Raw genomic sequence first — 19,351 nt, 5'->3', positions numbered from 1 at the left:
GAGAGACTGCAAACTAATGGCATTTTTCCTCCTCATTTCTGTAGGATAATTATGCTATTTACCGTTGCTAATCCTTTGTATGTAGGGAAATTGTGTGTCTTCAGTAAAGGAGACATGACGGAGCCTTCTATTCATCTGTTTCGTGTGAATACACCATGCTGTAAGAAGTTCGGCAAAACAGTAGCAAGAAACAGATAACTCAGACGAATTCAGAATAAGCTAGAATATGTTTAAGACGAAAATTGCAACTAAATGGTTCTACAGACGCCAGTTGTAAATGCCTTAGGCTTATTGAATATATTATATTGTTTAAATTGCGGGGACTTTATTTGCCTCTAATTCAATTCTTCTTTTGAGATATATTGAATTATCCTTGATTGATTAAACTTGGCGGTTCAAATTTAGGTCTGTCATCCATATTTCCTAGGATCAATCTCGAATCACATGAGATGTTGGTAAATTATAGTTTCAAATGTTCCTTTCTTACTCAATCCTTCCATTACCAGGTAACTAGATGGATATAAAAGGAGAACCTTCGATGTGAAGAACAACAGTAACATGATAACATGATTTGTCCAACGTTCGATTGTAGGCACGACTCCTTATCGGTAAATGTATGGCTGAAACTGGAATCAAAGCAGCAAATCGTTGTTGATCAACAGGTTTACATGCCAATCAAAATTAGATTTCCAGTGGATTAAAAGTGTAATAAATTGGAAAAATAGCTTAATACTCATTGCATATGAAAGGACATCATTATCATCATCGAGGCGTGACATAATGTACAGCACAGTACAGCAGTGTAAACCTAGACCATCAAGAAGCGCAAAAAAAAGTTGAATTCACCACCGAACCCTGAGAAGAAAAAAACCAAATAGATAACCCCACTGATGAATGAATAGCAAGCAAAGTCTCATCGCCCTTGCAAGCCGTAGACCAGCAGGAACATAAAAGAAACCAAAGTAATGCCACTCAGTTAAAACGCCAAACTCTTCGTTTAACCATCTCAAACGTGCTTTTCAAAGACTCAAAGCTCCAGAAAGGAAAAGCATTAAAATGTACTCGCAGAAGAATATGCAACCACTAATTGTCCGAATCCAGCGGTATCTATACGTTGGAAGAGAAGCAACTTGAATATACCCAGAACGCAAAAAATGCAATTGTCGGCATAAAACCTCACGGCTCACAAAGAAGAAACCAGGAGACCAGTATTTACTTGACTCTAGTCGGAGATGCTCCCACGCTGCCCACCCGACCGCTAATTTTGCGAACGCCCCTGCTCTCACCCTTGCTATCGGTAACCCGACGAGGGCTGGGCCGTACTTTGCTCAGAGGGATGCCGCCTTTGGTGCTACTGGGAGTCTTCTGGACAGCTACTCCAGATTCTACCCAGTTTTCTCGGTCTTCGTGCAAGTCGTAACTAGTTGTGACGGTAGCAGAATAGCTGATTGACCGTGCAGCTGGAGATCCACTGGGAGACCTTGATGCTCGTTTAGCAAGCATGCGCATTTGGATTTCCTCCTCGCTTTCACTCTGCTCAGTACCTGAGCGCCGAGACCTTCGCACGGAGGTTCGATCTGAAGCCTTCTCCGATTCTCCATTGACCGCCAGTGTACCCGAGACATTGCGGGCGTACGGATGATGACGAGAGTCCTTGCGGTGAGATTTTCGAGGTTGGCCAGGTGTCGGCGCAGGCAAGTTCTCATCGGCATAAGAGCCACCGCCTTCGTTATTGTCGATCTCTCCGAGTGCCGACCTTCGCGATTGGTTTGCATTGGGAGGGGTCACAGTCTGCCCATTACTTGATCTTTGCTTATTGACCTGACGACCAGGAGTAACGGGGGCAGCCAACGCAAGCTTCTCACGCATTGAGTCTTCAAACCACCATTCGCGGAAAGCGCCTTGATTGAGATGGAGCCAATGTTGCTGTGGTCCCACCACCATACCGGGGCGCATAAATCGCATAAAAGCAATTATTTCATTTGCCGTGAACCCATATCGATATATAAGATAAGCACCAATGAGGCAGCCGGTACGACCCAAACCAGCCTTGCAATGAACTGCAATTCCTTTGTTCTTCACTGTAATCATGTCGTGTGCCATCTTGATGAATCTTCTAACAAGTGGCAATGGTGGACATGTACCATCTTCAAATATCATATCAATGTGATCGATTCCAAGAGCAGTGAAATAAGAGGGACAGTAAAGCTCGGAGTTCAGTCGTACGACAAGCCCGACGTTTCGCGATGAGAAATGAGCAAGCACATTCTTGAAAGGAACTGGGAGTTGCGAAGCCATCACTTCGGATATGGTCTTGGGAAGTGCAGCGTATTTCGGCGTGTTCGGTGGGATAGGGGCAACAGGTTGTTGCTGCGGTGAAGCAAATGCGATGAAATGAGGGGTGATCCAATTGAAATCGCCCATATCTACTCGCTCGTATCGTTCATACCTATCTTGTTAACATGATTTCTCCAAATGAAAGTGATTACTAGACTCACTCTTCCAGACTAAAATCTTTCAAGCCGCACAGAGACTCCTCCTTTGCCTTCCACACACCATACACGACATCCTGAATATTGAGAACAAAGTCCGCTTGGCTGTAGCCAGCATCACGGAACGGCATATAGGGGGGTTCGGCTTGAGCAATGGGGGCGAGGGCGAGATGCGGTGGCCATGATTGAATCAAGACCATGTAACAGGCAACCAGACAAGCAGCATTCGCACGGCTTCGGGGATCGGGCTTGCTCCAAAACACGACAGGCTTGTCAGCATTGGTTGAATCACCAAGAATTTCATGGAAGTGCACAGCAAATCGGTATAGGTGACCAATATGGAGAGGGCCGAAGTCTGCATGGAAGGCGTTGTAAAGGAGAGTATCGTCGACCGTGAAGTATACGGGAACTTTGCGTTTAGGAGCCCTCACTGGACTTTGCGGGGTCTTGACAGCTCGCTTACTAGGCGACGATTGCTGCTGCGAGGGGAATGGGAACAGCGCATTTGGATCTGGCGCAGAGGAAAACGATGCGAGATACAAGCGATCTGGTTGCACGTCAGCATTTGGTTTGTTGCTGGACATGCGAGAAGTAGCTCTTGCGGAATCATGAGCTCACGTGCCCATACCTTGAATATATTCGATCACCTGTCCGTGACCGGCCGGAGCGTGCGACGGCATCTTGATATTTGTTGCCGCCAGGGGAGAGTAGAAAGCTACTCAGAGTGCCAAATCGGATAGTGACAGCAGAACAGAGTGCAGGCCTTGGAGAACCGGTGCCGGGATGGATTGAGAGATCAATATAACAGGCCCTCCACCATGGATTGAGGCCTCAACACAACACAACACAACAGCCGCAGTTGCAGGGGACAGCGATAAAGAATAGGAAGCAGTATGCGATGCAATGGATAAATAGCTGGAATAGGGAGCAATGCAGCGAGCAATGCGCAGGCGAAGGGCAGTAACAATATATCGGGGAGAAGAAAGAGAAGAAGAAGCATCACAGTAATAATAATAACTAATCATCACAAGAGTAGCAATGCAGTAGTCGGCCTGAGGCTCTAAGTTGACACTGGCGGCAATTGCCCCACTGTAGAGCCACCTGTGATTGGCTGCTTGCCCATACTCTTCCTAATGCGGCTAGTGTACTCCCGTTGACGGGACAACGGCGTGCTGCCCTAGGCGCCGAGGCTGCCACCTGCACCGTCGGCCAATCAGCGGTTCCATGCCACACAAAACAACAACAACAACAAATAGCAAATAGTTACATTGAATAATCAGCAACAAACAAACACAGGCAACATTTTCGGCCACTTCTTGTTTGCCACCGTGCCACGGACCGGCTATCCGTCATTCGATTAACAGTTCTTCTTATGAGCATCCCCTATCCTCCATACTCACAGCGTGACTTGTCACCGATCCTGGAGTCCAAATGACAAGTCATTCATTAGCTATCCCTGTGGTGTTTGTTTAGCCCAACTCACATACCAGACAGAATACGGACGACAGAGGAAACTGATAGGAAGAAACCTGGCTTCATTACAGCTGCATCCGTCTAGCTGATGTATAGCGTTCAATTCAGTCTTACGACTATCAAATCTCAATATGAAGATAGCGACTCAACGACGTCGTACTATTATACTAACAGTTAAATACTATGTGGCCAATGTTCATCTCCATGGCTGCTATGGGCTAGCTGTTATTATTATGTATTATCATCATTTCCCAACCCCTGAGATCTCTATTAGCGCACAACCTCCGACCTAGCAACTAGCATCGTCTCTCAATGACGTTATTGAGAAGGATTGATCTTCTTGGGTTGGCTCACCGCAAGATGAAGCTTGGCAGGAAGAAATTCCCCATTTTGGGGACAGGGAATTCACTAGACCCTCATATCTCCATAAACCGTTAAGTATTGACTAAAGGAGTGCCGAATCTGCCGACATGCCAGCTACTTTGTCATATGCAAGTCGCTTAGCATGTATGAATATTAATTAGGATGAATGATAATTACAGCTGAACGTATCAACGCTCAGATAGCAAGGAAATTTAAATGTCTCGCTTGAGGAGGCGTGTGGCTTGTGCGCCACAAAGCTTGGGCAGGGATCCGCAAAGAATAATACACCAGCGCAGGAGTCTGCGTTCTGGTGGCCAAACTGAAAATCGTAATATGGACGGTGGATGCTAGTCTATATGGAAGCTTTCACTAACGGCGCTCACCTGCCAAACAGGACGTGCGGTGGTTGACGGTGCCATATTAATCATGAGAAGACATCGAGTGTCGTATATTAGTATGCGTGTACAGAGAGCCTCAGTGGTCCCGGCACGGGTCTTCAGCATGTCGTCTGTATCAGGATATCGACACATGTCTCGGTGCCAATATGTCAATATGTCGGAATGTCAGTATGAAAGAACTAGGGAGTTCGTTCTCAAAGTTGGTAATAATACAAACGGTAGTTCTCCAGGAAATTCCGATCAGCGGCCAAGTCTGTGCTGCGCCCCAACACAGTTAGCGCCGCCCAATCCGACCACGCGCACTGGGCGACTCCCCCGCGTTCTCCTTCTTAGTCTTCTTTCTTCTTTATTAGCCTGTCGATAGCGTCGCTTGTCTTTCAAGCCTCTGAGGAAAGAAAGAGGGAAATGGAAGAGAGAGCGAACCGCTCAAAGAGAACTGTCAAGTGTGTCAAGTGCCAGAAGCAGTGAGCTGCCCTCCGCATCGGGCGAGCATATCAGCTACGACGACGACGACGACGACTATACACTTTCCGTTTGATAGCAGCCCGATGACGATGATGTGCAGTGCAAAATGCAATATCAGAAAAAGCAATAGTCTTCCCCGCCAGGAACCCGCACCGTTCAACCACCTGCATACTATACTTCGGGCCCACCTCGAGCCTCGACGTGATACGGGGACTTAATTCCCCTAACTTGCTCGCTGGATTGCCACTGGTTGCGGAGGTTGGCTCCTCCTACGAAAGCCGTCGATCCTCATTGACTTCGCTGAGAAGATGGAGATTGTCCACAATCAGACCGTTTCGGGCGCTGCCATATCCCGCGTGCGCATGGCCTGAAGTTGATAGCCAATGCCAATAGGGGCTGATAAAGAGGTGTATATAAAGGATGCGAGTCGTCGACCCAAAGAATCTCTTTTTTTCCCTCTCCATCACTAAGAAGATCGTCTTTCGCTTTCATTCTCTTTCACTCAAACCCAGTCACTCTTTACAGCACTCAACCTAGTCACTCCTTGATAATCCCACAATGAAGTTCTCTGGAATCGCTGCCTCCCTCGCCCTTGCTGGCGCTGTCTCTGCTGCCGCTATCCCCCGGGATACCACCCTTTCCAACACCGTTGATGGCGTTCTAAACCAGGTCAACACCCTCCTTAATCAGATTGAGCCCGCCGCCAGCAACGCCGTCCAGGCTGTCGATGGCACTCTCGATCTCAGCGCCATTCAGGACACCCTCAACTCCATCAAGGAACAGCTCGGCGGTGTCCAAGGCCTTCTCCCCGCGCTCCCCGTTGGCATCAAGCGTGGTCTTGCTGATGGTGTTACCGGCGCCGCCGGAAGCGCTGTCGGTACCGTCGAGTCTGCTGCTTCCCCTGTTGTCAACACTGTTGAGCAGGTTGCCGGTCCGGTCGTCGGTGGTTTGTCTCAAAGCTCACCACTCCATACTCGTCGACTAACATTCTGATTCAGAGGTCACCTCCACCGTCAAGCGTGATGTAGTCTCCAATGCCCTCAACACTGTGACCGGTGTTTTGTCCAACCCTCTCAACACTGTTGACAGCCTCGTTCCCCTCGCCAACAACCTCTGCAGCGGAATCCAAAGTGAGTCATCCTTGTCTTCCGGTATGATATATCGCAAGCTAACATCGGCCTAGACACCGTTCCACTGACCCAGACTGTTACTGAGCTCACTGCCCTCACCCAGGGCTTGGCCTCGGTTGCCCAGCTCCCTCTCGCCCTTGTCCAGCTTCCTTCCGCCTAAATGCGGTCCAACGGACTTATAACAGCACTCAGGCACTTTTATCATATATTCTGCGAGTGTTTATCGCGTTCTCTTCGAGCAGAAAACTTGCGCGTGCAAACGCTAGGCTTCAGGTCATGTATATTTTAGACAAATCTTCAGGACTGAGATTACTTCCACGATCACTTAGAAAGTGAACAGGAAATTTCGAGACGTTGCGATTTAATATTCAAACTTCTTTTTATACCCCTCCAGTTTTGCGACAACTTTTTTTGACGATCTGGTTGTGAGTGGAAGGGGAATTATTATATCTTGCTGTGAATTCACAGCATTTGCTATTCTTATGATAATGTTTTATTTGACATGTTGAATATACAACATTGAACATATCGCTTGATTTATGCTCTTGGTAAAAAAAGCATTGGCGTACAGGCGTAAAATAATCTGCTTGGATCTATACATGTAGTCTGCGCCACGGCGCCAACCCCGCAGTGCACCTCACCAACAAACCATTCGGAGTAACTTGTCCATTCACACAACACTTATTTAATTTATGCGACCGGAACTGTTGCATCATCTACCAGTGCAACAAACCCCACACGCCCAAAATGTCGTCAAATATCGACAGTAGCACAGACTTTCCATACTCCTTGTGAGTCCAATGTGACAAACCGCAGTGTCGGATCGCTAACAAGTTCCTGCTAGAGTGATCTCCCTACCTCTGCCTACCCATCGCCTCGCGTCCGCCGCTCTTCAAGCCATCCAGGTCGATCAAGAACTTTCATCCTTTGTCCGTCGCAGCCATGCGCTAGTAACTCCCTCTGGCTCCGCCGATGATGCCGATGAAGAAAGCAGGACGGTGCTGGAGACCACCTACCGCGCCACGACGAATCGAATGCTCCGCGTCTCGGTAAATGGATTTATGGAAACACTCGGTGTCGTGCTGGAGGTCATGGAGGAGTTGGACACGGATGTTCTCGACGAGGAAAAATCCGATAAAGGGCGGCTGGGAGAATGAAAACGATCTTATTTTTTCACTCCCTATCCCCACCCTCCAGGCTTCTACAAAAAGGCCGCTGGTTTATACATGAGCCGAAGCACAATTACATCATGCGGGATATTCTAGTATATACGACATGCTATCATGCCGATGGGAAATGGTGCAACAAAAGCAGAATGTTTCACAACTACCAACCGATAAGTGCCACTGCCTATTGTGCATACCATGACAAATCTTTCGAGCTGCTGGAAAGATCTTGACTGTTGATCCAGGTCATATCGGGCATATTATGATAGTCGCACTGGGCCTGCACAATCTGCATAAATAATAATCTAACTAGGGATTAATTAGCAGGATACACAAATCAAGCTATTCACCGATATCTTCCAAATCCATGCTAGGAAATCGTAGGAATGCTGAGAGTCGCGAGCCGACTTGTAGAGACCGTCGCGGCGCCTGGCAGCCAATCAGCCCCGAGAAACTACTTTTTAAGTTCTTCACGTATTGCCTGATCAGGCTGATACGGATACAATAATAACAATATTAATGGTTGATAATAGTTGGTATTAATAACCAGCAGAAGAGGCTACGAGGAGCATGAATAAGCAGTCGCTCTAGACCAGTCCGGCGTCGCTGCCGTAAACAGCCGAGCGCCGCCGCTGCTCCCAACATTCGACGTCACCTCCATCCGAACTCGACATAGCATTGAACATTATATATGCCCTCGTTCTGCATCGCCGGTTGATGCTGTCTGTCACCCGCTCCTGCTTAAAGCCATCGCACCTGTCCCCCCTCGCGCGAGTCTGTATCTTCGGTTATCGCAAACCCTTCTCTTCCTCCACTTCAGCTTCCACTACCGCCACCATTATGGCCTCGGCAACCACCCTCTACGACTTTCAGCCTCCTGACAGTACGCTGCCACCGTGTTACTATCTTCAGAGAACTATGCTAACCCTCGTCGCTGTACAGAAAAGGGAAACCCCTACCCCCTCTCCTCGCTTCGCGGCAAAGTTGTCCTCGTCGTCAACACTGCTTCCAAGTGCGGCTTCACCCCTCAATTCGCCGGTCTCGAGAAGCTCTACAATTCAGTGGAATCCAAACAACCTGGCGCCTTCACTATCCTTGGCTTCCCGTGCAACCAGTTCGGAAACCAAGACCCCGGAAGCAATGATGAAATCCAGAGCTTTTGCCAAGTCAACTACGGCGTGACCTTCCCAATGCTCGGCAAGATTGACGTCAACGGCAGCAATGCAGAGCCCTTGTTTGAGTGGATCAAGGGTGAGAAGCCGGGGTTGTTTGGCGTGAAGAGAGTGCTATGGAACTTCGAGAAGGCGTTGATCAACAGCAAGGGAGAAGTTGTAGGCCGATGGAGGAGTATCACCAAGCCCGAGAGTCTCGAGGAGACGATCATCCAAGAGATCGAGAAGGCCAAGAAGGACGGCAGTGCCGGTGCCGCTTCTGGAGAAACAACCACCAAGGCTGAACCCGCTCCGACTGCTACAGAAACCGCCGCGCCTGCTCAGCCAGAGGGTGGGCCAAAGCTGGCTTAAGAGACGCTCTTTCACTACGTACTTTTCTTGTTTGTTCGTTTCCATTGATACCTATGTCTCCTTTTTCAGTCTCTTGGTTTCATTATGTCCATACTATCGGGTATTGTTATCAAAATTGTTATCAAATGATTATGCCAGCATTAATTGATACCAAAGCAATCCCTCATCCGGCCGTAGTGGACAATTCTCGTAAATCAGGCCTTCGGAATCAGATTTCTCAATGAGAGGTCATAAACTACGTCCTCCACTTTCTTCACCTATATAGCCAACCAGATTAGCCTTATATATCCCTCCAGTAACTGCTCCAGCTTACCGAGTATTTGATCCCGTCACTTCTCTTTCGCAATATATCATTCTTCAAATTGAGTAACTGAAATCCGGCAAAGAGGTCTTTGATAAATGAGTTGATTTCGAGCGGACGGGTGTAATCCCCAAGCGTGACCGAATTGACAGCCAAACGGGAGAGTTCTTCAACCATGGAGATAAGGGCAAGGAGGTATTCTTCAATGGTGAGGTGGAAAGCGTCTTCGTCTTTGAGGTTGACAGGGACTGTCCGTTTCAGCAGAAATCAGCAAACCAACAGCTCAATCCCATAATGTGAAGGGATTGTAATACACACCATCAAGGAATTTCCCAACTTCATCAATCGTTAGAAATGACGATTTCGCCGATTGTTTGTACTCTGATAAACCTCCTAGCCAGGCACAGAGCTCGATGTAGTACACCTTTGTATCAGTGGATTTGCAGTCAGAGACCTATCATGGACCAGTTTACTACCGACAGGCATCCGCTCACCAAATTCTGCAGTTCTCGTGACCACACATTGTTAAATCTGTAGAATGGGTGCTGGTTCGCGACTTTGCTTAATCGCGAGACTTCTTCTTTCTGGGCGAGGATTTGCTGCGCTGCTTCGTCGAGGACCGGTTTCACTTGTCATGAAATCCACGTTAGCCTAGTCAATTCTTCGAGATTAGAGGAAAGGATACGTACAGTCTTTAGCAGGTGTTGAATGGGCTCTAGAGAGTATAGCTTGGGTTGTTCGTCCTGTCAAGGAGCAGAGTCAGTACCCGCCCGTGCGCATCGTTCGACATAGGACTGAGAGGCAACATTTGCTTGCTACACGCTAGTCAGAGCAGATTAGATTCGAAAACACACACCTTTCTTAGCAAGCGCTTGGACGATGTCATGGAGTTCCTATTTCAATATATGAGAACTTTGAGCTGGCAGTCACCATCACGCAATCCTACGCGGGGACATGGAAAAAATATAAAACAGCAGCAGTACAGATCACTCACATCAATCACAGCCGATTCTTCATCGATTTTCGCCTGCAGACTCTCGAAAATTGCTGGGTCGATCATTTTAAAGGATAATTAGATTGTTTCTAGGCGATTCTTGCTATGGCAAAGTAGCAAGAGTTGATTGGAGCTTCGAGTTTGGAAGTCGATGCGGGGAGGTGATTGGTGTGGCGTCAGAGCTTGAGCTTGGGCTTGAGCTTCAGCTTCAACAATTTTGATGAGCGAGTACGGAGACCTACTTCTAGAACTTGGCTACGCGCTTGGAATTCGAGAATAGAACGAGCTACAAGGAATACTGGATCACGTCGACTGAGATTGCCACACTACTTACTGAACAAACGGACTTTTTCATCATAATACACCAATAGCTACAGTGTTCTTCCACGAGCAAGTCTGCCATTTTCGACAGTTTTCTAAACAGTTTAGGCTCTGCAACACATCGGACCCTTTGTTATCTTCTTCTCCAACCCGCCGGTATACCGACGAAATGATGAAAAAGGGGTTCGCGTCACTCGGTGGTAGTGTAAGACCGAGGACACTGTGCAGCGAGACATGCGCAAGCGCAGAGACCTTGCTGCGAGATCCAAAAATGAGATTAATCAATGTTGTGTTCCTTAGAACACTTTCAGAGATTAAACTGAAAAGAACAGATACTACACTTGATCTAAGCCAAAAGGCAAAGAGAGCTGGAGAAGAAAAGAAGAAAAAATCAAAGAGTGACAACGGAGAGCACGTATTTATAGACAGAAGGGCCTGGCCCGTGCGCTGGCGTGATCTAGTGCCGCCCGCTAAGCGAGCCAATCATGAGTGGCTGATGCAAACCAGCCAAACCATTCAAACTAGCCAAACGGCCAAAGCCACACCACAGATGGCCCAGCCCTAGCCCTGAATCTGTGCCCGATCGGGAACTCCGCGACCACACTGTGCGAATCCACTTTTCTTGTCGATAGTAAGTAGTAACTAGCAGCTAGGAATTTCCTATCTACCACCACATTCACGAAACAGCTAGGCGCAGGATATTTACCTCTTTGCGTCCTTACACCCCTCCCTTACAACCAAGCACCCAGTCACAATGGCTCCCACTGTACGTTGATCTCAGACTGCTTTGCTGTTCCTCCCAAACGAGTCTGGTATTGGCTCAGGGATTTGATTCGGAAATGGAACAGTAGGCTAATCTAGAGTTTTTGGCATTATCTTAGGCTCGCTCCAAGAAGCCTCAAAAGGTCACGAACAAGGTGAGAATCTCCTGATTTACCGAGCAGCAAGCAGCAGAGGGCTAATCAGCGAGTGTACAGTTCGTGATCAACGCTTCTCAGCCTGCTAGCGACAAGATCTTCGACGTCTCTGCCTTCGAGAAGTTCCTCCACGAACGTATCAAGGTTGAGGGCCGTGTCGGCAACCTCGGCGACAACGTCCAGATCTCCCAGTCCGGCGATGGCAAGATCGAGGTCGTCACCCACATTCCTTTCTCCGGTCGCTATCTTAAGTACCTGTACGTCTGCACTGCACCCTCATATCCATGGCATTGTGATGGGAGAAAGTTTGTTAATATATAACAGGACCAAGAAGTTCCTCAAGAAGCAGCAGCTCCGTGACTGGCTGCGTGTCGTCTCCACCTCCAAGGGTGTCTACGAACTCCGCTTCTACAACGTCGTCAACGACGAGGCTGAGGAGGATGAGGACTAAGCGTATATTCCCGCTTCAAGTTGACTTGGTGGAAACCAACTGTCCTTGCCGACAAGCTGTCATATGTTAGGCTACTTTACCTGACTCCGATGTTTGGATGGTTTCGTGTGATGTACGGCTATAATACCCTTCATAGATATTTCACGTGTCTATGACTCTACGCATAACGTTATGAATGGTAGAGAATCAGTGGACCCTAAAAATGAAAACTTGACTGTTTTTCAATCTCATTTATGAACATATATATAATATTAAAATATTGCCACCCTCGTATATCACGAGTTCTATGTACATCGCAAATAGGTGGAGTCGGAACAACCGCTAGCGTCATGGATTGCGCTGGAATGTCCATCCTGCACGCTTCAAAACTTGGGCTTTCTCAGCAACCTTGAACCTCACCAAGTCGCCAGTTGCTAGTGCGTCTTCTTTTGAGTCGTGGCCCTTGTCACCGCCCATCTGAATATCTCGATCCAGATGTAACTTGGATAGATGCTTTAAACTGTACCTGATAGGCAGACCTCGGGGTGTGGGTACAATAGTACAGTATCAATGACAGTTGGGTGAATGATTCGCGCGGCATTCAAATCGTTCTCAATTGCATGTCCGATCAAAGGTGTATCCGGATCTAGGTATTTGAAAAGGAGGGCCCGCGCTCTGGCAGGAGAGTCTACAACCTGCATTGAAGGAGATATTATCTCTCCTTCTTCCACCCCAGCTTTGTTTTCAAGAACTTGGGTGCCGAATGGTATCGCATTTGTGTAGTGTTCTGGGAAAATGCCGGAGTATCGCGAGTTGAGATCAAGAATTTCTCCGATGGGTTTCACTAGGACGTCGAGAAGCATCTCCCCATCGGGCCAACTTAGGGCTGTCAAACGGACTAGTTCCATGCCGAGAGTTGTATAGGCCATTTCACAGTCAAAAGTGACTGGTTTTCGAGGAACTTTGTCCTCTTGTGCAGGCGTTTCTTCGAATTGAAGTACAGCAGCCAACCGCTTCCCTTCCGAAACCTTGAATACATGGTGTTCTGCTTTCGTACATCCTGCGGAAGTCCCGACTGTCTCATTGCAGCATGGAAAATATGCATCAGCCTGGCCTGTTATATGGTCCGTGGCTTTTCTGGCAGGACGTATAATTTTGCCTGGATGGTAAGTGCAACGACCGCCTGTAGCCAGGGTGCCATCCTCACGCCGACCAGGGAATACCTGAAATCGTCCGGCGCATCGGTCACATTTCTCCCAACCTTGAGCAGTCTCAATGCCCTTCTTGGCTTGTTCGATTTCCTCTGGGCTAGGTGCCTTTGTAATGTAACCAAATTGTTCTTTGCCCTTCAGCTCAGTCCGCAACATTCGTGCGATGGTAATCTCCTCGTCTACTTCCATATTTGTTGTAAATCGCTTCACCTGCTGAGGGGACTCTGGCTTCTCGATCTTGTAATATCGCGTATTAAGGTGAGCCAAAACCTCGCTCTCCCAGTCCTCTAGTGCCATCTTTTGCAATTTAACGATACGTAGTTTGACGATGTTTCCATACACCTTCGGGTTATCCTTTGCCGCCTTGTGCTCCTCGTCCAGAGCCATGACAACCAGTTCGTCCGCAGAAAGTACCAGTGAGGACTTTTCTTTGTCTTTGTCTTTGTCTTTGATTTTAACCATCTGTTCATTGAGTGCCGACATGGCTGCATGAAGCTTTTGTAAGATTGATGACCGCACTGAGTGGGGTGCGGGTGCTTTCATGAGCATTCGTGGATTCAAGGGCTCCTTGGGGACTTTCCGCCGAAGTGAAGGCGTTCCATCTTTTGATGGCTGACCAGCAGAAGTTGCGGTGACTGTGGGCTTTTCCTTTCCTTCTCCCTTTTGGCGTGCTTTGGCCGGAGGGGGAGAGACCTTTCTAGTCACAGAGCCAAGTTTACTGACTTCTCGCCGTGGTTCTACATCGTGGGACCTCTGTGCTTTTCGTTCTAATTGTATCTCGATGGTGCTGGTTTTGCTGTTATGCTCAAATTTTCTCCTCTTTGGCACGGGCTCTTGTTGAGTGGTGGCGTCTTTCAGAGTGTCTGATTGTAGAGTTTGCGGTTGTGGCTCTTTGGACTTCGAATCCAAGTGAGAAAATATGCAACTTATAAGATGGCATTCCTTCCCTTCAGGGCAATCGATTGCATTGAACAAACCCAGTGAGGTAAACATGATGCATGTCGTGGTCAAATGCTCCGTATATACTTGATGATAAATAGACGAACAGAGCTGGAAGGAATCTTAAGGCTTCCCAAAACCTGGGTGACCAATCAATGAAGGTTTAGTCAGGTACCCAAAAGTGAGAAGCCGTAACCAAACCAATGATACTGTTTAGAGTGCACTAACAGACCGCCGATGAAGACGGAGCTGCGATAAGGCTGGCCAGCGTATCAACGAAGAGCCCTAGTCTTGGCGTCACACAGCGGGACCAGCGTGGAATGCTTATCTCAAGAAGATAAGACGAGCGTAAGGAGGTGATACAAGGGGCGGTATAGATTGAGGCACGATAGCAATAGTAATAGTCTCTCGTGGATCATAGGCCATGGACCGTGTCGGTAGATAAGCACACGACCCCTTTCCCACCCAGGTAGCACAGATTGAGTCGCGCTGGATCTAAAGCAAACAAAAGGTGCCCTGTTCCGCCGTCTGTTGTCTATGTCGATATAGACCTTCCCTCTCTCTATACCACGGCGTGGAAGCAGAAGAGAACCGCCACCCGCCTCTGACTGCTGATAAGGGCGGGCAGACACGATATATTGTACTGACTCTTGGTCCAAGCAAATCTTGCTATCTGGCTTGCTTCTGGCCGGAAACTTCCCGTCCTTTTGAAGTGTCAGCGACCAGCCTCTCCAGCGCCTCTAGGTTGAAATTCTAGCCAGAGTTATCAAGTGCTGCAGTCAGAGCGAGGGAGTGAGGGAGAGAGAGAGTGTGTAAGTGAGTGAAAGGAAGCTGCGAGTGCATTCCGCTGCAAACAAAACAAACACTGCTGGACGATAAGCAGGGGTCCCACTTTCAGAGCAGAAACTATTTCTTATTGGTGCGATAGCGGTCGTGACATAAGGCGATCCGACCCAGCCGCAGGCAGCGATGCTTCCTTTTGCTCCCCAGAGCGTCCTCGAGTTTCGCCCAAGACTCGATTATTACAAGCTGTTCGAAATGGACGGCAGTCCTGACGGCGGTAAGACGGCTGACCACCTGTGTGTTCTGGTCCACGGGTAAGAATGGTGCTCTGGATACTCCCCCATCGATGGTTGCACGTGAACTAATGATCTCTTCGTCTGGTAGCCTCTGGGGTAACCCATCTCATCTTGATTACGTCGCATCCGCACTTCGAGAACGATATGGCGCAGATCGGTTGTTCGTCCTGGCAGCGCAGCGAAACCCAGGAAGCTATACCTATGATGGAATCGAGCTGGGAGGTGAACGTGTCGCTCGCGAAATCGAAGAAACGCTCGAACAACTAGCCGAGAAGGGATATCATATTAAGAAGTTGAGTGTAGTAGGGTACTCCCTAGGTGGCTTGGTCGCACGATATGCTATCGGTCTGTTGCAAGCCAACGGATGGCTGGACAAGGTCGAGCCCGTGAATTTTACCACCTTCGTATCGCCACATGTCGGAGTACGCTCGCCGCTAAAGGGTCTTCCCAATCATATTTGGAATATACTCGGTGCCCGTACGGTCTCGATGTCGGGCCGACAAATGTTCATGATTGACGATTTTCGCGGTACGGGCCAACCGTTGTTGAGTTTGCTTGCGGACCCTAACAGCATTTTCATGCGAGGACTGGCAAAGTTCCGACACCGAACGGCATACGCGAACATAGTCAATGATAGGTCTACAGTCTTCTATACTACGGCAATGTCAAAGGTGCACCCGTTTCCTGATCCGGAAAATACAAATTTCAACTACGTCAAGGGGTATGAACCAGTCATCATCGATCCAGATACGCATGTGCTTCCACACTTGCAACAACAGCCCTCCGTCTTAGAAGAAATGTCGTACCTCTCATATGCAAGAAAGCAGCTTCGTACTTTCTTGAACGTAGCGCCGTTTTATGTATTCATTGCGGTTTTTATTCCCATTGGCTCCGTGCTCTTCCTTCTAAACTCCGTCGTTCAAAATCAGTTGAGTCAGAAACGAATCAGGCTATATGAAGCGGGCAAGACAGATCTACTTCCCGGGCGATATCGAGTCCCATTGATTGTGCAAGATGTACGGGGTGCCGTTGAAGACGTATTCGAAAATGTCAACGCCTCGCAAGGAAATGAATATCTTTCTGAGCGCGATGAAGAATACACAAAACAAGTAACGCGGCAACGTCGAATGAGCCGGCAGAAGTCGGTATCAGGAGATGAGAAGGACCAGTGGTCACGACCACTGCAGGAACAAACCGAGGTTGACAGCGGCCGGCATGATTCTGAGTTTCCTATTCTCGCGCTCACCCCGGCACAATTTAATATCATTGACTCGCTCAATGCCGTCGGGTTCAGAAAGTACCCCGTCTTTATTCACAAGGCACGGCATAGCCATGCGGCGATAATAGTACGGATGCCCAAGGATTCGTTTTCGGAGGGCAAGGTTGTGGTGCGGCATTGGTTGGACAAGGAGTTCCATATCTGATCACCTACCTTGGGTCAGACACTGCTGCCTGATGCTACGACCATCACAATTCGATTTCCTGGAATGATTCTCCGAATGTGATGATTGAAGTTTCCTTGCTTGTAGCGAGCGTTCGCCACAATGTTTCTACCAGACTCGCCCCACTAATCCTTGGACTCACCGAATATAAAGAAAGAGCGTAGTAGTGGCTGCGTGCAACATTAATGTAGCAGCACGGCACGCCTCCGTGCCTGAGACGGCCATTCGCCGCAAATCGCGGATATACCCGGCGAGAGAAAGACGAAAATAACTCGCGAATGGTGAGGCAACATAATTGAATATTGCGACGAAACATGAATGATAGCGTATGATTTTGCTTTCTTGGGTTTTATGCTCAGTTGGATTTTGTTGGTATTGTTATTTTATAGCGTTGAGCGTGTCAGTGTACTAGAGCGAGCGAGTTATTGTAAGTCCTAGAATCAGAATATGTCAATATAGATTCAGATCCCCGCTACTTTATAAAGCTATGTTAAGTATGGACTTGTCACTTTAATCTTTAATCATTCATAAGCTAATATAAATACTAAAGAAATACAAAAGCCGAAGAGATTTATAGCAATGGATACAGCTGAATACCAGATTCAAGGTAATAAAGCCTCCCTAACCAAGCTATCGTCCAGGAATCGAATCGAGAGGGAGATGAACCAAAAAAGTGAGATAAGGTGAAATAAAATCTTGAAAATGACATGAGCCTGAGAGGGCATATAAGTAATTCACAACGCCACAAAATCACAGATCCGTTCAAATAGAATCTAACCTCCGTGAGAGATGACGGAGGGCTTTTTTAAAAACGTCATTGGATATCTTTTATGATGCAAACACATGCAGTCGTAACTCGTGAAAATAGTATAGAACAACAAAATGTAGAAATGTGGAGAAAACCATGGTATTACTCTAGAACACCAATCTCAACGATATCTGAATCGACCTGTCCCTTGCCAACCTGCTCCTTGACAGACTTGGCGAATTCGCGCTGGATGCCAAATTTGACGGCTTCAAGAACGTTGTTCACGGTCTTCTTTGGTGGGAAGCGTGGAATAGTACCTTCTTGGAAGACTCCAGTCTTAACGAGAATGGAATACCACTCGGCATCGCCAGATGCATGGTGGGAATCGAATTCATTAGTGCCGCGAATGTCTGACTCGGGCGTGTCACCGACAAAGTACACTGTGTCAGGAGCACGGTTGATCCTATGGGTATCCTTGCGCCATTGACGAAGGAGACGGGTAGCGAATTGGAATGTGCCAAGTTGAGGCTTGCCGAAGGCGATGGTAGTTAACTCTTTGCCGGTAACAGCCTTGAATAGAGCTTCGAGGGAGGCGCGTAAAGCACCCATGCCAATTCGAGTGTAGTCATGGGCGGTCGACCAGACAACGTCGTTGTGGGAGAAGTAGATTGGAGGTCCTTCCTCGAAGGTCTCAGAGCGGGTACCAAGGCGACCATTCTTAGCCATAAGCAAGTCGAGGATAATCTGTTGGTCACCGGCCCAGTCGCGGCTGTCGGCGAAGACGAAAATGGCTTCGATGTTCATCGTGGAGAAGTCGCGGACGCGAGAGTTCGCCCATTCCTCGTCGGTAAGTTTGCGGAATGGGGTGGTATCCTGGTTGGTCTTGATAATATCGCCGGGAGTGACGACGTCCTTGAAGCCATATCCTTCTGCAACGATACGACATTTTTCACCTTCGCCACCAACGACCAGAACGGTGTTGTACTTCTCGGCCATTTCTCGCATAGGGGTGTGACCGCAGATAAACTGGCCGGGCGAGACTTCAAGGTCAAGCTGGCGACTGAGATCAAGACAGCGCTCCTCTTCAGTCTTACCACCTCCATTCGTGACAAAGATATATGGTCTGACAAACGTCAGTGCCTGGCAGATACAGGCTCATTTAATCCGTAAACTTACACTCTGATGCCATATTCATTCTCGCCGTTAAGGACCCTCATGGCCTCAACAGCCTCTGGAATAGCCTTGCCTCCGCGAATTAGCACACCATCAATATCGAAGGCAAAGGCGTATTTGTCCGTGGTGGCTGAAGAAGTTGTGCTAGCAGTTGTCGCTCCGAGAACAGGGGAGCCAGTAAGCGGGCTGGCTTCCTCGGAGGAAGACGATTCTTCTAGATGTCTCTTGGCGAGTTCGATCGCTTCTGCGGTGGTAAAGCCCTCGCCACCAGCCATGAGATGTTTCGGCGGGACGACCACTGTAGGCCCACCGAACAAATCTACACGGTGCGCTTCCTCGGACGAGACACGCCGAGTCAGCTGGGGCTGTGGCACAGAGAGGTTTTTGGTGGTAGCCATAACGAAGATGTCGAATATGATATGTCTACTCAAGTGCAGATAAGGGCGGGGTGGTGATGGGATGGCCGCGATCAATATATTGCAATCCTGCGCGCGCAATCGATTGTCTGTGTAAGGAGACAAAAATGCAATTAGAAACGAGGTTCAAGGGTGAATCGGCTTCTCAATTCTATATATATATGAAAGGTTGGCATGTGACTGCCTGTTTAATGAGGATAATGTGATGTGTGGTGGAGCTGGAGGGGAACCCAGGCTTTTTATATACTTTTAGGCACACCGCGAATTTAGTCCCCATACCGAGCGGGCCCGTACCAAATAATCCGCGTTACTTGTTCAAGAGGGTGTGAATAACGAATAACAAGAGTTATTAGTGTCGCACTCGCTGGTA

At 48.2% G+C, this 19,351-nt stretch overlaps 9 protein-coding genes across 9 annotated transcripts; 5 read left to right on the top strand and 4 right to left on the bottom strand.

The window, feature by feature from the left end:
- Positions 1 to 1,212: 1,212 nt before the first annotated feature.
- Positions 1,213 to 3,172, bottom strand: BGW36DRAFT_299091 (protein-tyrosine phosphatase-like protein; the record flags this gene model as incomplete). Its single annotated transcript, XM_046211498.1, has 3 exons — positions 1,213 to 2,449; positions 2,499 to 3,039; positions 3,121 to 3,172. The coding sequence occupies 3 exons, from the start codon at positions 3,170 to 3,172 to the stop codon at positions 1,213 to 1,215; spliced, it is 1,830 nt and encodes a 609-aa protein (XP_046070714.1).
- Positions 3,173 to 5,749: 2,577 nt separating this feature from the next.
- BGW36DRAFT_398776 (uncharacterized protein) lies at positions 5,750 to 6,481 on the top strand (the record flags this gene model as incomplete). Its single annotated transcript, XM_046218445.1, has 3 exons — positions 5,750 to 6,137; positions 6,190 to 6,321; positions 6,375 to 6,481. 3 exons carry the CDS (start codon positions 5,750 to 5,752, stop codon positions 6,479 to 6,481), a joined length of 627 nt encoding a protein of 208 aa, XP_046070713.1.
- A 344-nt stretch (positions 6,482 to 6,825) lies between these two features.
- On the top strand, positions 6,826 to 7,978 carry BGW36DRAFT_382948 (transcription factor Pcc1-domain-containing protein). Its single transcript, XM_046216606.1, has 2 exons — positions 6,826 to 7,112; positions 7,166 to 7,978. The coding sequence occupies exons 1-2, from the start codon at positions 7,069 to 7,071 to the stop codon at positions 7,476 to 7,478; spliced, it is 357 nt and encodes a 118-aa protein (XP_046070712.1). The 5' UTR covers positions 6,826 to 7,068; the 3' UTR covers positions 7,479 to 7,978.
- A 349-nt stretch (positions 7,979 to 8,327) lies between these two features.
- On the top strand, positions 8,328 to 9,010 carry BGW36DRAFT_361260 (putative glutathione peroxidase Hyr1; the record flags this gene model as incomplete). The annotated part of the gene is made up of 2 exons (XM_046214262.1): positions 8,328 to 8,370; positions 8,430 to 9,010. The coding sequence occupies 2 exons, from the start codon at positions 8,328 to 8,330 to the stop codon at positions 9,008 to 9,010; spliced, it is 624 nt and encodes a 207-aa protein (XP_046070711.1).
- Positions 9,011 to 9,037: 27 nt separating this feature from the next.
- BGW36DRAFT_204740 (putative recombination hotspot-binding protein) lies at positions 9,038 to 10,583 on the bottom strand. Its single transcript, XM_046209884.1, has 7 exons — positions 10,306 to 10,583; positions 10,168 to 10,204; positions 10,001 to 10,054; positions 9,806 to 9,939; positions 9,630 to 9,735; positions 9,324 to 9,559; positions 9,038 to 9,261 (listed from the first exon to the last, which is right to left on the bottom strand). Exons 1-7 carry the CDS (start codon positions 10,369 to 10,371, stop codon positions 9,205 to 9,207), a joined length of 690 nt encoding a protein of 229 aa, XP_046070710.1. The 5' UTR covers positions 10,372 to 10,583; the 3' UTR covers positions 9,038 to 9,204.
- A 400-nt stretch (positions 10,584 to 10,983) lies between these two features.
- Positions 10,984 to 12,210, top strand: BGW36DRAFT_382933 (putative 60S ribosomal protein L22). The gene is made up of 4 exons (XM_046216605.1): positions 10,984 to 11,392; positions 11,508 to 11,543; positions 11,604 to 11,800; positions 11,868 to 12,210. The coding sequence occupies exons 1-4, from the start codon at positions 11,381 to 11,383 to the stop codon at positions 11,992 to 11,994; spliced, it is 372 nt and encodes a 123-aa protein (XP_046070709.1). The 5' UTR covers positions 10,984 to 11,380; the 3' UTR covers positions 11,995 to 12,210.
- A 111-nt stretch (positions 12,211 to 12,321) lies between these two features.
- Positions 12,322 to 14,177, bottom strand: BGW36DRAFT_398771 (putative RNA exonuclease Rex3; the record flags this gene model as incomplete). Its single annotated transcript, XM_046218444.1, has 2 exons — positions 12,322 to 12,486; positions 12,513 to 14,177. The coding sequence occupies 2 exons, from the start codon at positions 14,175 to 14,177 to the stop codon at positions 12,322 to 12,324; spliced, it is 1,830 nt and encodes a 609-aa protein (XP_046070708.1).
- Positions 14,178 to 15,092: 915 nt separating this feature from the next.
- Positions 15,093 to 16,626, top strand: BGW36DRAFT_429439 (putative lipase/serine esterase; the record flags this gene model as incomplete). Its single annotated transcript, XM_046220690.1, has 2 exons — positions 15,093 to 15,220; positions 15,291 to 16,626. The coding sequence occupies 2 exons, from the start codon at positions 15,093 to 15,095 to the stop codon at positions 16,624 to 16,626; spliced, it is 1,464 nt and encodes a 487-aa protein (XP_046070707.1).
- A 520-nt stretch (positions 16,627 to 17,146) lies between these two features.
- On the bottom strand, positions 17,147 to 19,173 carry BGW36DRAFT_382928 (phosphatidyl synthase). Its single transcript, XM_046216604.1, has 2 exons — positions 18,569 to 19,173; positions 17,147 to 18,515 (listed from the first exon to the last, which is right to left on the bottom strand). The coding sequence occupies exons 1-2, from the start codon at positions 18,961 to 18,963 to the stop codon at positions 17,555 to 17,557; spliced, it is 1,356 nt and encodes a 451-aa protein (XP_046070706.1). The 5' UTR covers positions 18,964 to 19,173; the 3' UTR covers positions 17,147 to 17,554.
- Positions 19,174 to 19,351: the final 178 nt, after the last annotated feature.

This window comes from Talaromyces proteolyticus (assembly GCF_021365285.1).
Source record: "Talaromyces proteolyticus strain PMI_201 chromosome Unknown BGW36scaffold_8, whole genome shotgun sequence".
NCBI classification, from domain to species: domain Eukaryota; kingdom Fungi; phylum Ascomycota; class Eurotiomycetes; order Eurotiales; family Trichocomaceae; genus Talaromyces; species Talaromyces proteolyticus.
This window is presented reverse-complemented; position numbering and strand designations above follow the sequence as displayed.